Below are 15,309 nucleotides of genomic sequence, written 5' to 3'. Positions count from 1 at the left end.
GGGGCGCAGCCCTGCCGTGGGGCGCAGCCCGGCCTTGGGGGCGCAGCCCTGCCGTGGGGCGCAACCGGCCGGGCCCCCGTAGGTCCTTGCTGGCGCACCCCGCCGGCCCGGCCCCTCCAGGTCTGAATGGACAGCTAAGGCTGGAGCCTCCGCACACGGGGTCCTCGAGGACCCCGCTGCCCCCGGAGCCCCCACCCACAGATCTGCCTCCCCACCCCCTGCCCGCAGCCCCGCGTCCACCCCGGCGCCAGCCCGACCCTGGGCTCCTGCCTTCCTGCAGGCCCACCCCCCGGGGCGCCCTCTAAGCCAGAGGCTGGGGGCACGGCGCACAGCGGCCCCCGCCCCTCCCTGGACGTGGGGCACCTCCCTGCGCCAGCTCCGGGTGGGGGCAGGGCCCACTGAGGGGCTCGAGGACAGGGGTGAGCGGGAGGCGGGGCGGTGGGGGCGGGAGGGGGCTGCCCGCCTCGAGTTGGGGCGAGCCGGCAGTGGGACCCTGCCGCACCCCGAGGCCGTGGCATGGAGCCGCCGCTGCCTCAAGGACCCCGCTCCCGGCCCACTGTGGCCACGACGCCAACCGCAGGCCCCCGGGGCGCTTCACGGGGCCTCACCCAGAGGCCATGGCCGGGCCAGGGGGCCGGGGCGGAATTCAGGGTCCAGGTGCTCAGACAGCAAGGAGCGGCACCTCTGTGCCCAGGGCCCCCGTGGAGCCGGGCGCGGGTGTCAGTCACCGGGGCGCCGGAGGAGGCGCGGGCCATGCCGTTGCCGCCCACGAGCGGCTGCCCCGTCCCGCCCGCCCACCTCTGCCCGGCAGCGCCCCGTCCCCGCCGAGGGGCGGGCCTCCGGGCGCTGGGCACGGAGCCGGCGCGGTCCCGTGTTTCCTCGACTATGCGTCAGCATCGGGGGCTCCCACGGTGGCGCTTATTTTGCGCGTTTGGAGGCATCGGGACACGCCGGTGGCGGCGAGGACGGTGCGCCCAGGGCTGTGGGGTCCTCGGGCTCTGAGCGGCGGCCCCTCTCCCCAGGACTACCCGTCGGTGGGGCAGCTGGCACACAAGCTGGCTGAGAGCAACATCCAGCCCATCTTCGCCGTGACCAAGCGGATGGTGAAAACCTACGAGGTGCGTGCGGCCGGCGGGTGGGTGGTGTCCTGCGTGGTGTGGCTGGTGGGTGGGTGGTGTCTGCGTGGTGCGGCTGGCGGGGAGGTGCGGCATGGCCGGCGGGGGACGCTGTAGGGCCACTGTCCTTCCCGGGCGTGACGCGCGTGCAGGTGGACGGGGTCTCCCTGCGCTGGGCCCTCCGCGCGGGCGGCCGTTTCCAGCGCTGGGCTCGGGGGTCTGGATTTTGCTGGGACGCGGCGCGCCTCTGGAGCGCAGGCCCCGCCTTTGTTGGCGGGGAGCCTTGCATCGTACACGGCCAGTGTGGACCTGCCCGGGGAGCGCGCAGGGCGCACGGGGCTCGAGGGGACAGCTTGGTGGGCTTCTCGGGGGAAGGCCGCCCTGTGCTGCGCGCACCCCTGACCGCCGCGCCGAGCCCTCCCGACGCGCTCGTGGAGCTGGGATCCAGAACGACCTGAGAGCGGCTCTGTTCCCGTCCTCCCGCTGTATCTTGCACGGTCACAGTCCTGTTTTTGCGTTTCCGTTTCACCCTGGTGGGCTGTGAGGATTCTGCCCCCCCCCCGTGAGGAGTGGGTGCGCAGCAGGGCCTGGGCGCGCAGCCTGCGCCCCCGAGGTCTCGCCCCGAGTGGGGGTCCCGCCCCAGGGGGATGAGGGGACATGCTCAGTCTCGGCTCCTCCCCGGCTGGCACCGACTGGCCCGGCCACCGGCCGTGGGGCCTGGTACAGCACGGCCTGCGCCACGACGCGCCCCAGGGTCGGGGGAGGCATGCCTGGGTCGACGGACCCCGGGGGTTTGTGGCGCTCCCCGGCAGCGCGGTCACCCACTTCCAGGGCGCGGGGTCCTCGGAGGCCGGGACGGTGGAGTCTCGTGAGCACCCAGCTCGCCGCAGCTCCGCGGGTCTGGGCGGGCCCAGAGGCCGGTGTGGGCGCAGGTGCCTCCCTAGGCCAGCCCGAGACCACGAGCCAGGCCGCAGCCGGACCCCGCGGCCGCTGGGGGTCTGTGCGCACAGCGCCCGCTGGGGGAAGCAGGGCCAGGCCCGGGGCCACCCACCCAGGCCCCGGCCCGCGCCCGCTCCCCCCAGCTCCCGCCCCAGCAGGTGGACCTGCTGCCTTCCAGGAGAACGGCTTCAGGCCAGCGCGTCATCATGGGGCGTTCAGTGCGTGGCGGGGGGCGCCGGGGTGCCCCCCAGTGGGTGCGGGGGGGCCTGGCTTCTCCAGGCGTCTTCTCCAGACCGCCCCCACTCAGGGCAGCAGAGCAAGGGGGTGTGGTCACCAGGGGGCCTCGGGGAGACCCGGACCCCACGGGGGTGACGGCAGCGGAGGGGGCGGGGGCCTCAGCGTGTGCTTCGCCGCAGCCCCCCAAGCCTGCGCGCCACGCTCCGAGCTTGGAAAGCACTAGAATTTCCCACGGCCCTGCACTGGGGCGCGCACTGCCACTTGTGCACACCGAGGGCCAGGGGACAGCTGCCCGCCTGGCTCCCGCCGTTGGGAGGACCCCCCTTGGGCCCCGCGCCCCCCACCCGCCTCCGGAGAGGGCCCTGGCCGGGGGGCAGCAGTTTGCTGGGGCCACGTCCCGGGATCCGTGTACTCGAGGTACAGCTGGGCTGGCTAAACACAAGGGGATGCTGCAGCCCACCCCGAAGCCCACCCAGGCGACCGCGCAGCGCAGGGCCCGGCGCCGGTGACCTCGGCCGCAGGAGGACGGCGTCACCACACGTGGAGGCTGGCGGCCAGGCGTCGCCGGGCGGGGCCCTCGGGCAGCCACGCTCGGCCCCTTGGCCTGCCTGGAGGGGGGCCGCGCAGGAGCCCCTCGGCGGAGCCCGTTGTCGGCTCTGGAGAGTGGACGGCGCCCGGGCCCCACGACAAGTCGGGCTGTGCCGGCCGGCGCTCCTGCCCGCAGACCTCCCGCGGCCGCCCAGGGGAGCATGAACTTGGAGTCGGGGAAGTTAAGAAATGAGAGCGCTGGGAAGGCCCGGCTCTGCTGCTTTAAGGCGCGCGTCCCGCGGTCCCCAGCCATCAGGGCGCACCCCGAACCACCCCTCCCCGACAGCGCCACGGGGGCGCGGCTGACCGCCGTCCCCATCATCTCATGGGCGACCAAGCACTCCTGCTGGTGGTCGCCCCACTCCAGCCTGGGGGCGGCCCCGAGGGCCCCCGGGATGAGGAGGGGCTGGCGGCAGAGCCCCCGGGGTGGGTGGTGGGAGCACTGCCCCGCCTGTCGGCCGCATGTGTGAGCGGGCAGGACATGCAGCCTCCATCTGCGCTCCGTGGCCGGGAGGCGGCGGCCGCGCCCCTCGGATCCTCAGGGACACCACACAGAGCTTGCTCGGTGGCGGGAGTTGTGGCCCAGCAGGCAGCGGGCGACGGGCAGCGGGCGATGGGAGCAGGCAGTGGGGCCACTGCTGCTGGCCAGGCAGGCCGCACCACCGTTCCACGGGCCCTGGAAAGGGTGGCAGGTCAGGGGCGGCCTGCAGGGACAGCATGCCAGGCCCCTGGTGAGGGGCACAGGGGTGGGGGCATGCTGTGAGGTCCTCACGGCCCCGTGAGGAGACGCGTCGTGGGCAGGTTTGGGCAGGGGAGTGACCCGACCGTGGGCCCCGTGTGAGGTCGCCCGTGAGCCACGTGGCGGCAGGGGACACGGGCCTCACGCAGGCCCGGCCAGCCGGGCGCCGCCAGGACGCGAGCGCCTACGCGCTTTACGCAGCCAGCGGGAAAAGCTCAAGGCTGCAAGTGCAGCCAGACGCCCGCACTCGGGGTGCCCTTCAGCCGCAGGGGGCGGCGCCAAGACGTGGCGCGGCGTGGCTGAAGCTGAGTCCACGGCGCCGGGTGAGGTGAGCCAGGGACAGGACAGAGCGAGCGAGCCCGGGGCGCCGGGGGGCCTGGCCGTAGCGGGGTGGCAGGGCGGGTCGCCGGGCAAGGGGGGTGGGGCCGTCCTCCGTGGGTACCAAGCGTCTGGAGGTTTGTAAATCAAACTAGGAAAATAATGAAAGCTCAGCTCCGATCGCCTCGTGGTTTCCCGTGGCCCGGAGGTCGTGGCCAGCCAGGCTTGCAGGACCCCCGTCTCGGGCGCTGCCCGGGGAGCCCAGCCATCCACGGGCGGCGTGACGTCGGCCGGGAGCACCTGCAGCGGGGACGGGCAGGCCGCACTCCTGGGCTCTGTCCTCCGCCGCGGCGGGCAGCACGCCGCTGACCCCTCCACGGAGGAGATGCGCAAGCCCGCGGCGGGCTTCGAGCCCCCGGGTTCCGGGGCGCGGGGTTCTAGCTGCGGCGTCTCCCCCTCTGGCCCCCGCAGAAGCTCACGGAGATCATCCCCAAGTCGGCGGTCGGGGAGTTGTCGGAAGATTCCAGCAACGTGGTGCAGCTCATCAAGAACGCCTACAACGTGCGTGTCCCTGGCGGGCGGGCCCACGGGCGCGGCCAGCGGGGTGGGCGCAGAGGGAGCTGGGCCCGTGTGGCCGCCCGCAGCCCCGGGCCCCGCCCGGCCCTCCCCAGGCCGCCCCGCTCGCCTGGAGCCGCTCTTCCCGCTGCGGAGTGGAGATGGGGTGGGCGGGTGCGGGCACGGCTGGGGCGCCCCGGGGCCACGTCCCTGCCCTTCCCGTGGCCGTGACCCATGAGGAAGCCTTCGGGCTGGCAGCCCCCAGGCCCTGGGCAGCCCTGCAGGGATCTGGCCCTCAGTCTCCCTGGAGGGGCCACACGGCACCCGGGCTCCAGCCGGCTGGGCTCAGGGCGTCCTGTGGCGCCAGAGCGCCCCAGTGCTGAGTCAGAGCCTTCTGGGGCCCCGAGTCCCCAGAGCGGGGCACCCCTGGAGCTCCACACCGCCTGTTGGTGTTTCTGTGTTTGCACCAATGATGCTGCAGCCCTCCCCTCCCCTCCCCTCCTCCCCCTTCCTTCCCCACCTCTGTCATTCAGCCCAAGGGGTGCTGATGGAAGGTACCGGAAGTCTGCGGGCTTTTACAAAGAGTATTTATTTGGGGTAGGAGCTTACAGTTACCAGGCCCTAAAGCATAATTTTTTTTTTTAAGATTTTATTTTATTTATTTATTCCCCTCCCACCCCGCAGATTCTTCTTCTCTTTGCTGTCTCTTTTCTGTGTCCATTCGTTGCACGTTTTTTCAGTGTCTGCTTGTCTCCCTCTGTTGCGTCATCTTGCTGCGTCAGCTGTCCACGGCGCACGGGCGAGCCTGCCTTCACCAGAGGCCCCGGGACACAAGCCCAGGGCCTCCCGTGTGGTAGGCGGGAGCCCAGCTGATGGAGCCACAGCCGCTTCCCCATGAAGCCTAAGTTACTCCCCCCCAAAGTCTGTTTCCCTGTGTTGGAGCAAGACGGCTGCCAACGGCTGCCAGGGCTCAGGCTTCCTGGGCTCCTCTGGGCTCAGCTCCTCTGCTCTCTCCACAAGGCCAGCTGCAGACTGTCAGGCAAAAGGCAAACTGCTCGTCTCTCTCCCGGGAGTCATCTCTGTTCCTCTGTGTTCTCCTGTGTGTTCATTTCCAAGGCTCCAGCTCAAAACTCCACCTCTGTCCTTCGCCATGCCTTTTATCTGTGAGTCACCACCCACCAAGGGGCGGGGACTCAGCGCCCTCCTGACATGGCCCAGTCAAAGCCCCAGTCATAACTCAATCATGCCGAGATACAGACCAGGTTACAGACATAATCCAGTATCTATTCTTGGAATTCATCACTGTATCAAACTGCTCCACCATTTCCCCTCCCTTCTCTTCCCCTCCCTTTCCCCTCCTCCCCCCTCCCCCCTCCCCCTCCCCTTCCCCCCTCCCCGCCATCCTGCCCCCGCCCCCTCTCCTCCACTGCCCGCGGTCCAGCAGGGCCTCCGCCGTGCCGGGCGTGGGGGCTGAGGATGAGTGGCCCGGCCATCCCGTGGGCCTCCGCTCTGACCCACGCCGGCCGAGAGCCTCCCGGGCAGGACAGCGGTATGCAGCCTCTGCCCTGGCCCGGGCCGGCGCGCCCCTCACGCCCCCACCTCCTCCTGCAGAAACTCTCCTCCAGGGTCTTCCTGGACCACAACGCCCTTCCCGACACCCTGAAGGTCACCTACGACTCCTTCTGCAGCAACGGGGAGTCGCGCCTGGACCAGGCCCGGGGCGACTGCGACGGAGTGCAGATCAACGTCCCGGTGAGCGCCGCCCCCTCCGGGCAGCCCCCCGGGCAGGGGGACGGGCTGGGAAGGGCGGCGCGGGGCCGCGGGCGTTTAAGAGGACGGAGCCGGGCCTGGCCTGCCGGTGGAAGTCCTCCCTGGCGAAGCGGCTAACTCGTCCACCCGCACCGTGAGCGGCAGGGCGGCGACGCAGTCGCGTGCCTCCCCCTCCACGGCGCGGTATCGCGTCTGTCGGTACAAAAGCAGAATTTCCCCCAAAAGTGCCAAACCCGCGCCAGCCGAGGCCCGCGTGCCCACAGCGCCCCCTGTGGGCGGCGAAGGGTTCGGGCTCTACTCACCTGGGGCCTCGGTTTTCTTGATATACTTTGGAATTTTTTGCGTTTTCACAAAAAATGAGCCGTGGGACCCACTGATGATCAGAAACAGGCAGTGGGTTATTTTCTTAATGTTTTAGATTCAAATTTGTTACAACCGTAAATCCATTTTTCCTGTCGCTTGTTGTGAGCTAACACGGCGAAATCTCTGCTTTCCGTTGCCTTTTAAAATATGACACGGGAATTCCTTCAAACGTGTTCCTTTCCAAATGTTGTAGGTGAGGAAAAAGATTTCCCCTCGTGCCGGGAGACCTACAAGGGAGTTATTCCGTTTCATTTTCTGTGATTTGCTGGTCGCTCTCCGCACAGCCTCGCGGTTGTTTGGCGGGGGCCGTAGCGCGCTGTGGAGAGGTGGATTTCGCTTCACGTTGCGCGCGGCTTGCTCTTCACAAGCCCGGGTTCCCTGAAGTTCAGTGCTGTGTGGGGGGGCTTCGGGCGACGGCGCCTTCCAGAGGCCCCTGCCCCGACCCGACTCCCCCGAGCCTTCGTCTGGACTTAGACGTCACCCACACCTGCCCCGGGACTGCCTGCCGTGCCTGGCCTGTGAGCATCCTAGACCTAGGGACGAGCTCCGCAGACAGTGCTCCACGGAGGCTCCTTAGACTCTCTCTCTTTTTTCAAAGGCTATTGGGATATTTTTAAAATTTCTCCCACCTCCCCCCCATTGTCTGCTCTCTGTGTCCGTTCGCTGTGCGTTCTTCTCGTGCGTCACCTCAGCTCCCTAGTTTGTTGCATCTCATGTTGTCTCTTCTGTGTGTCTCTTTTTTGTTGTTGCTGCGTCATCTTGCTGCGTCAGCTCTCCACGTGGGCAGCACCACTCCTGGGTGGGCTGCGCTCCTGCATGGGGGGGCACCCCTGCGTGGCAGGGCACTCCTTGCGCGCATCAGCACTGCACTGGGCCAGCTGCACACGGGTCAGGCGGCCCGGGGTTTGAGCCCTGGACCTCCCAGGTGGTAGGCGGGTGCTCTCTCCATTGAGCCAAGTCCGCTTCCCCTTTTGATTCACGTTGGATGAAACGTGCTCCTCGAGACCCCCCTCCCCCAGTCTAGGTCACCAGAGGGTCTCGCGCGCCGGGGACTGGGCCGCGGCTCGCGCAGCAGAGGTCCCAGCGCGCCTGCCTGCCTGTCCGGTCCCCTCGGTCCCCTCCCGTTCTCACCTCTCAGCAGCTCTCCCCCACACCTGGAGAAGCGCGGTGTGTTCCGTGCTAGCCCCCTCTCCTTTCCCCTCCCCTCTAATTCAACCCCGTCCCTCCCAGGACCCCCAGACAGGCCCCCCGTCCAGCCGTCAGCCTGGCGAAGGGGATGGGGGGCGCCCAGCCCCTCTTTCCGGGAGTCCAGAGTTCGCCTTGAGTCCGGCCGCTCCCTGCCCGCAGGTCACCTTCCAGGTGAGAGTCACGGCCACCACGTGCATCAAGGAGCACTCGTTCGTCATCCGGCCCCTGGGGTTCACGGACACGGTGACGGTGCAGGTGCTCCCGCAGTGCGAGTGCCGCTGCAGGGACGCGAGCCGCGACCGCAGACACTGCCACGACAAGGGCGACGTGGAGTGCGGCATCTGCAGGTACGGCGGCGGGAGCAAGGGCTGCGCTCACCGCGCCACGGCATGGCCGAGGACGGCTGGACCTGAGCGCAGCCCCGGGCCCCTCAGGCGGGTCAGCGGTGCTGATGGCTCTTCTGTGTCTCTGGCCCCCGGGGTTGGGGACCGAAGGGGCAAGGACCCGGGCCCACCAGGGCGCAGGGAGCGAGGAGACGCAGCGGGGAGGAGGGCGGCCGTGCCCGCCCTGGGGGTGCCTGCAGCCCAGGACAGTCGCGTCCTCTCCCCTGCTCCGTTCCCCGGCCTTTGGGGCCTCCGGGTGATCCGACCGGCAGCCACCACCAGCTCTGGGCCCCCTCAGCCAGAGAGCCAGAAGGCCCTGGACGTGCCCGGCCCCTCCACGGGGAGCAGCGGGGCCAGCCTGCCCGGGAGAGGGAGGGCCGGTCTGCCCAGTGGGCGGTCGCCCGGAGGTCGGCCGGAGGACGCCTGTCCTCAGAACATCCTCTGCCCGTCCCTGTCCTACGGCCCCACCTGCCCACGCCACCTCAAGCCTGGGCCCCACTGAGGCCCCGTGGTGGGCAGCACTGCCGCCTGGGCCCATGCTGCCCCCAGCGTGGTGACATCTCCCTGCTGACCCCCCCGCTGACCCCCCCGCTGACCCCCAGCTGGCCTCCCCCGCTGACCCACCCCTCTGGCCTCCCCGCTGACCTCCCGCTGACCCCCCTCTGGCCTCCTCCTCTGGCCTCCCCCACTGACCCCCCCACTGACTCCCCCGCTGACCCCCCCCGCTGGTCTCCCCCTCTTGATCCCCCACCGTTGGCTTCCCCGCGCTGACCCCCTGGCTGACCCCCCCGCTGGCCTCCCCCGCTGCACCAGCCCTCACGCTCCCCGCAGCAGGCTCACTTAAACAGCTGCAACAGCTCCACCAGCTGCTCCCCCGGTAAGAGGGGGAAGCCGAGGCCCCCAGAGGCACAGAGCCACTTGGTGAGGCAGCAGGAGCAGGGAGGGGGAGGAGGGCCAGCGAGCTGCCTGGGCGTCGGGTGGTCCAGGCACGGTCCGTGGACACTGAGCTGGCCGGTGCCTTCTCCATACCGCTTAGGAAAGGCCACAGGACAGGCTGCTTTGGTGGCAAGGCCGGCGGAACTGCTTCCCGGGCCCCCGCGGGCCACGCCAGCTCTCCAGCTGTGTCCTACCTTAGCAGGGACCTGGGCCGCCCCGTCTCCCACTGCTCTGCCCAGCAGCCCCCGGGCATAGTGGTCTCTGGCCACAGGGGACGGCAGCTGCCCCCCCTCCTGTCCTGGTGTGCAGCCACGGTGTGGGACTCCTGGGGGGTCCTGAGAGCCACAGGGTCAGACGCATGGGTGCCGCCCACTGCTCAGCGTTTGCCGCAGGCGCTCCCTCCGCGGCTCTCCTCCGAGAGGTGGACGGCACCCCAAGGCTCTTCTCTGGGGTGCTGCATGCTCGGCGCCTCGTGTGCTTGTCTTACTGCCCCCCTTGAACACACATTGCCCTGCGCCGCTCCCGAAGGCAGGTGACGGCAGGCAGGAACGGGGGCCGGGAGGACCCAGCACCCAGGCGCCACCCCACGGCGCACAGGCATCCGCGCTCGGGCTGCGTGCCCGGCTCCTGGACACGGGTCCCCGTGGGGCCTGCCGGAGCCAGCGCATCGCTGCTGAGTTCACGAGACCCTGGCCCCAGCGGGAACCGCCACGTGCTGAGCCTGTTGCGTGCACTCAGCAGCCACTGGGGAGAAGCAGGCAGCACGCGTGACAGCAGGCGTCCTCAACCCAAGGCCAGGTCCTGACGGCAAGGGCCTCTCCCTCCCCAGGTGCGACGCCGGCTACATCGGGAAGAACTGTGAGTGCCAGACGCAGGGCCGGAGCAGCCAGGAGCTGGAGGGAAGCTGCCGGAAGGACAACAGCTCCATCATCTGCTCCGGGCTGGGGGACTGCATCTGCGGGGCGTGCTCGTGCCACACCAGCGATGTCCCCAACAAGAAGATCTACGGGCAGTACTGCGAGTGCGACAACGTCAACTGCGAGCGCTTCGACGGCCAAGTCTGCGGGGGCAAGGGTGAGGGGCTGCGAGGGGGCGGGAGGGGCGGAGGGGCTCTTCGGGGCGAGGGTGAGGGGCAGCAGGGGACCTGCACACGGGGTCTGCACGGGGGTCTACGGGGGGCCTGCACGGGGCCTGCACACGGGGCCTGCACGGGGGTCTACGGGGGGCCTGCACGGGGGTCTGCATGGGGGTCTACGGGGGACCTGCACGGGGCCTGCACGGGGGCCTGCACGGGGGCCTGCACGGGGGCCTGCACGGGGCCTGCACGGGGGCCTGCACGGGGGACCTGCACGGGGGGCCTGCACGGGACCTGCACGGGGGCCTGCACGGGGCCTGCACGGGGGCCTGCACGGGGCCTGCACGGGGGCCTGCACGGGGGACCTGCACGGGGGGCCTGCACGGGACCTGCACGGGGGCCTGCACGGGGCCTGCACGGGGGCCTGCACGGGGGCCTGCACGGGGGACCTGCACGGGGACCTGCACGGGGCCTGCACGGGGCCTGCACGGGGGCCTGCACGGGGCCTGCACGGGGGCCTGCACGGGGGACCTGCACGGGGACCTGCACGGGGCCTGCACGGGGCCTGCACGGGGGCCTGCACGGGGCCTGCACGGGGCCTGCACGGGGGCCTGCACGGGGACCTGCACGGGGGGCCTGCACGGGGCCTGCACATGGGGCCGGGCCAGGCGCGCTCCCCTCAACGGTGACTCAGGCTGTTCGCGGCCCGTGGCGGGGGGTGGGGTGCAGCCGGCCCCACTCGCAGGCGGCCCGGCCCCGGGTTGACGCAGGGGAGACGGCGCCTGCCTCCCGGGGGCGGGCGCGGGCCGACGGGCTGTGCTGCCTTGCAGAGCGGGGGAGCTGCTTCTGCAGCAAGTGCCACTGCAACAAGGGCTTCGAGGGCTCGGCCTGCCAGTGCCGGACGTCCATGGACGGCTGCCTGCCCACGCGCGGCAAAGAGTGCAACGAACGCGGGCGCTGCCAGTGCAACGTGTGCGTGTGCGACCCGGGCTACCAGCCGCCGCTCTGCGAAGAGTGCCCCGGCTGCCCCTCGCCCTGTGGCCAGTACATGTGAGTGTGCGGGGTGCAGATGGGGGTTCAGAGGGGGCTCCAACGACGGGGGGGTGCGTCAGGGAGGCTCCCCACTGCCGAGGGGCCTTCTGAGGGACCCCCTGGGCCTCGGCTTCCACGCCCAGCGAACCTGCCGGCCGTGGCTTGTCCTCCAGCGGGGGAAGAGGCCTGGGCTGGCCTGGCCTGGGAGGGGGCTCTCTGCAGGCCCCAGGCCCCCTGCTCCCCGTCACTTGCACACTTGGGGCGTCCGGCAACTTTCATGGAGGGCCAAGGCCTGGGTCTTCCCGGGGGTCCCCCCAGTGTCAGGTAAACCAGGTCCCCCCAGGGCTCCACACCCAGGCTTCCCTGCAGGCCCCCCAGGCGCCCCGCCCCGAGCACACCAGGCCCAGCTCCCCGGACCCCTCCCACGCACAGACTCTTGCACGCCCATGCAGACACCCCCGGGCATGCCCTCTTGCATGCCCATGCCTCAGTCACACCCTCTTGCACACCCATGCACACGCCCGCAGGCATGCCCTTTTTTTTTTTTTATTTCTCCCTCCCCCCCGTTGCCTGCTCTCTGTGTCCATTCGCTGTGTGTTCTTCTGTGACCGCTTCTATCCTTATCAGCGGCACCGGAATCTGTGTTTCTTTTTGTTGCGTCATTTTGCTGTGTCAGCTCTCCGTGTGTGCAGCGCCATTCCTGGGCAGGCCACACTTCCTTTCGCGCTGGGCGGCTCTCCTTACAGGGCGCACTCCTTGTGCGTGGGGCTCCCCTACGTGGGGGACACCCCTGCGTGGCAGGGCACTCCTTGCACGCATCAGCACTGCGCATGGCCAGCTCCACACGGGTCAAGGAGGCCCGGGGTTGGAACCGCGGACCTCCCGTGTGGTAGGTGGATGCCCTAACCACTGGGCCAAGCCCGCTTCCTGAGGCACGCCCTCTTGCACGCCCATGCACATGCCCTGAGGCATGCCCTCTTGCACGCCCATGCACACGCCCTCTCGCTCACCCGCAGTTCCTGCGCCGAGTGCCTCATGTTCTCCAAGGGCCCCTTGGCGAAGAACTGCAGCGCGGCGTGCAGCAACCTGCATCTGCAGACCTCGCAGGTGCGGGGCCGGGCCTGCAAGGAGCGCGACTCGGAGGGCTGCTGGATGAGCTACACGCTGCGCCAGCTGTCTGGGCACGACAAGTACGACATCTACGTGGACCAACACCGCGGTGAGCCGCCTGCCGCCCCTCCCGGGGCTCCCCGGCACACCGTGGGTTCCTGGCCGGGCACCGAAGGCCACGTGCCAGCTCCCGGGCCTGGACGGCGGCACAGGGCGCGCAGCTCCCACCATGGGGCAAGGGTCTGCAGCGCCGGTTCCGGTGACCATGGGGACACAATCCTGGCTCCTGGGAGTCAGGCCAGGGGCGGAGGGGTCCCAGCCGGCAAGGGAGAAATGCGCGCCCGTGGTGGGCGGGAGGCGGCGGGGGCCCCGGGAGGCCGGCGCCGTGGCGGAGAAGCAGGGACGGGCCTCCGGGGCTGGGAGGCAGGGACAGCGGGCGGCCGCGGCAGGGCGGTAGGGGGCACCGGCCTGGACACGGGGGCTCGGCCCCCTTTCTGACACGGCGGGAAGCCCTCGGCTCTGTTACGGGAGCGGTGGCCTGGGACGTCCCCCTGAGAGCTGCGGGTGGCCAGGTAGAGGTGCCGGTCGGGGCTGCGGGTGGCAGGGACGCCACGCCTGGGCCGAAGCGCGAGGCTCCTGATCACGGACCCTAAGGGGGGCTCCCGGGGTCCGGGCAGGTTCGGGCGGCGCAGCAGGTGGCGACGACGAGGGGGCTGGGCATGGCAGGGTGGGCTGTACCCGAAGGGTTTTGGACACAACCACCCGGGGGCCCGGGCACACGGCACCTGGGGGCCCCTCCGTGTTCCCGCGCAGGGCAGCCGTACAGCCGGAACGCACCAGTGTGGCCAGCACCCCCCGACCCGCGCAGGGCTCAGACCCACCCCCACCCCCGTGGAGGGAGCCGGAGGAGGGGCGGGGGCAGCAGCGGGGCACAGGGTCTGCGGGTCACCGCGGCGGACGGAGCGGGTCCCTCGCCGCAGACGCCGGGAGGGCAGTGAGGCTCCCGGGCAGGCCGGTGCGGGGGACCGGCAGATGGGCTGCACCCGCTGTCTGAGCCAGGTCACCTGCCGCCCTCGCCGCCCCCGGCGTGGGTCTCAGATCCCGGCACCCGTGACCTGGGGTGCGCCCTCCCCGGGGAGCAGGCCCTGGAGGAGCCCTGCAGCCTCGGTGCCCACGTCGCTGCGGCCGGCGTGGGGCGCTCCCGCGGGGTCGGCGCAGCGCGGCGGGCAGGGTCTCTAGAGGAGCCGGCCGGCGGGCAGGCGGGCAGGCGGGCGCGGGGCGGTGTTCCGTGGAAAGGGCTCACCTGGAGGGACGACTCCAGGATCCCCAGGGCAGGCTGGGGACGCAGAAAGAGCCACCGCTGCTGCCTGGGCACAGGCGTTCTCCTCTGGGAAACCTGTTTCCGGTTTTTTTTTCTCTTGAAATAACTCCAAACTTAGAGAAAAGTTGCAAAAACAGCACAAAGAGAATACGTAGGGCTCCAATGTCTTCTCTTGCCCAGATGCCCAGATTTACCTAGTTTTAGCCTTTTGTGCCTTTTCTTAATCGTTCTGTCCATCCGTCCATCCATCAACTACTGGATGAGACCCACCCACGTGATCTAGGGAGACCGCAAGTCAACCGACCGCAGGCACGAGCCCCCCTAAAAACGCCTCCGCAGCACCAGCGGGGCCTGCGTTTGCCCAGACCCCCGAGCCCCCGCCCGGCCCGGCGCTCACCACCCCGCGCGACCCGCGGGCTGCGGCGGTCGGGCCTGTGGTGGTTCTGGGGGCGCCGACCGGGGCGCGGACCAAGGTCTGCCGGCCGCCGTGGGCGAGGGGCGCCTTCGGCCGCAGCTGCGTTGCCCGCAGACGCCGGGGCCGGGGCCCTGCACTCCTCGAGGACGTTGGCGGGGCGGGGTAGGGGTGCACGCCGAGAGCCTGACGCCGCCGCTGTTGCTCGCAGAGTGCGTGAAGGGCCCCAACATCGCGGCCATCGTGGGGGGCACCGTGGCGGGGGTCGTGCTCATCGGCCTGCTCCTGCTGGGCGTCTGGAAGGCCCTGACGCACCTGAGCGACCTGCGCGAGTACCGGCGCTTCGAGAAGGAGAAGCTCAAGTCGCAGTGGAACAACGTGAGTGCCGGCAGCGGGGCCGCCCGTCCGCCCCCCGGGGCGCGCGCCGCTGGGGGGGCCCGGGAAGCCGCCCCGCGCCAGCTCCTCCCGCCGCGCGGCGGTCTGGCGCCGCCCGGGGGCCTCAGGGGCGGCTCCCGCGCCCCCCGCCTCCCCGCGCTAACGTCCGCGTCTGCTTGTCTCGCCAGGACAACCCGCTTTTCAAGAGCGCCACCACCACGGTCATGAACCCCAAGTTTGCCAAGAGTTAGGGGCCCGTGGCGAGGACACGGCCTCTCGCCGTCCACGAGGGACCGCCCACAGGACACGTCTCCTCCCCGCGCCCGCCGCGACGTGGCCCGTGGCTCCGGGCAGTTGTCCCGGCTGACCGCCGTTCCCTGCTTTTCCTGCCCTGAAATCAGCCCGGCTAGGCGTCTGCGTGGACGGTTAGATCGTGCTCTCCGTTTACAGGATCAGATCAAAGGTGGCACAAGGCTATTTATATGTAATGCTCTTAAATGTATAAAGTCACCTTCCCTTCATTATGGTGTTAACCCGTCACTCGTACACGACAAATAAACCTTCCCAAGAGGCGCCGGGCCAGCCGGGCTCCAGCGGTGGAGCAGAGCGGTCCTCGCCCCACCGGGTCTCCCGCGCTGCGGTGCGTGCCGCGCCCTCAGCCGGGGGTTCGGCTCTCCTTCCCCCGCCACGCGTCGGCCCCGCTCACGCATGCAGGTTCACTCGGCCCTCTCCGAGCCCTTGTCCCCGCCCCAGGACCAAATCCCAGCCACCTTCCCATCCACGCCGGCCTCCCTCAGGCCCTGGAGCGTGGCCCTCTCCACCCTGCGTGACCACGGAGGGCTGTGCGGCCACA

The 15,309-nt window shown here is 70.2% G+C and overlaps 1 protein-coding gene across 4 annotated transcripts in view; it reads left to right on the top strand.

Moving 5' to 3' along the window:
• Window positions 1-14,977, top strand: part of ITGB2 (integrin subunit beta 2) — a 49,597-nt gene extending 34,620 nt beyond the window's left edge. For all 4 annotated transcript variants that reach the window (XM_058296345.1, XM_058296348.2, XM_058296347.2 and 1 more), the window contains exons 8-16: window positions 1,023-1,118; window positions 4,408-4,497; window positions 6,103-6,243; window positions 7,972-8,159; window positions 9,961-10,205; window positions 11,037-11,256; window positions 12,255-12,457; window positions 14,293-14,459; window positions 14,645-14,977. In XM_058296345.1, the coding sequence (XP_058152328.1) occupies window positions 1,023-1,118; window positions 4,408-4,497; window positions 6,103-6,243; window positions 7,972-8,159; window positions 9,961-10,205; window positions 11,037-11,256; window positions 12,255-12,457; window positions 14,293-14,459; window positions 14,645-14,707 (1,413 nt within the window). In that variant the 3' untranslated portion in view covers window positions 14,708-14,977. The remainder of the gene's footprint in view (window positions 1-1,022; window positions 1,119-4,407; window positions 4,498-6,102; window positions 6,244-7,971; window positions 8,160-9,960; window positions 10,206-11,036; window positions 11,257-12,254; window positions 12,458-14,292; window positions 14,460-14,644) is intronic.
• The last annotated feature ends 332 nt before the right edge of the window (window positions 14,978-15,309 follow it).

The sequence above is a fragment of the Dasypus novemcinctus genome, chromosome 4 (assembly GCF_030445035.2).
Source record: "Dasypus novemcinctus isolate mDasNov1 chromosome 4, mDasNov1.1.hap2, whole genome shotgun sequence".
Lineage (NCBI taxonomy): Eukaryota > Metazoa > Chordata > Mammalia > Cingulata > Dasypodidae > Dasypus > Dasypus novemcinctus.
This window is presented reverse-complemented; position numbering and strand designations above follow the sequence as displayed.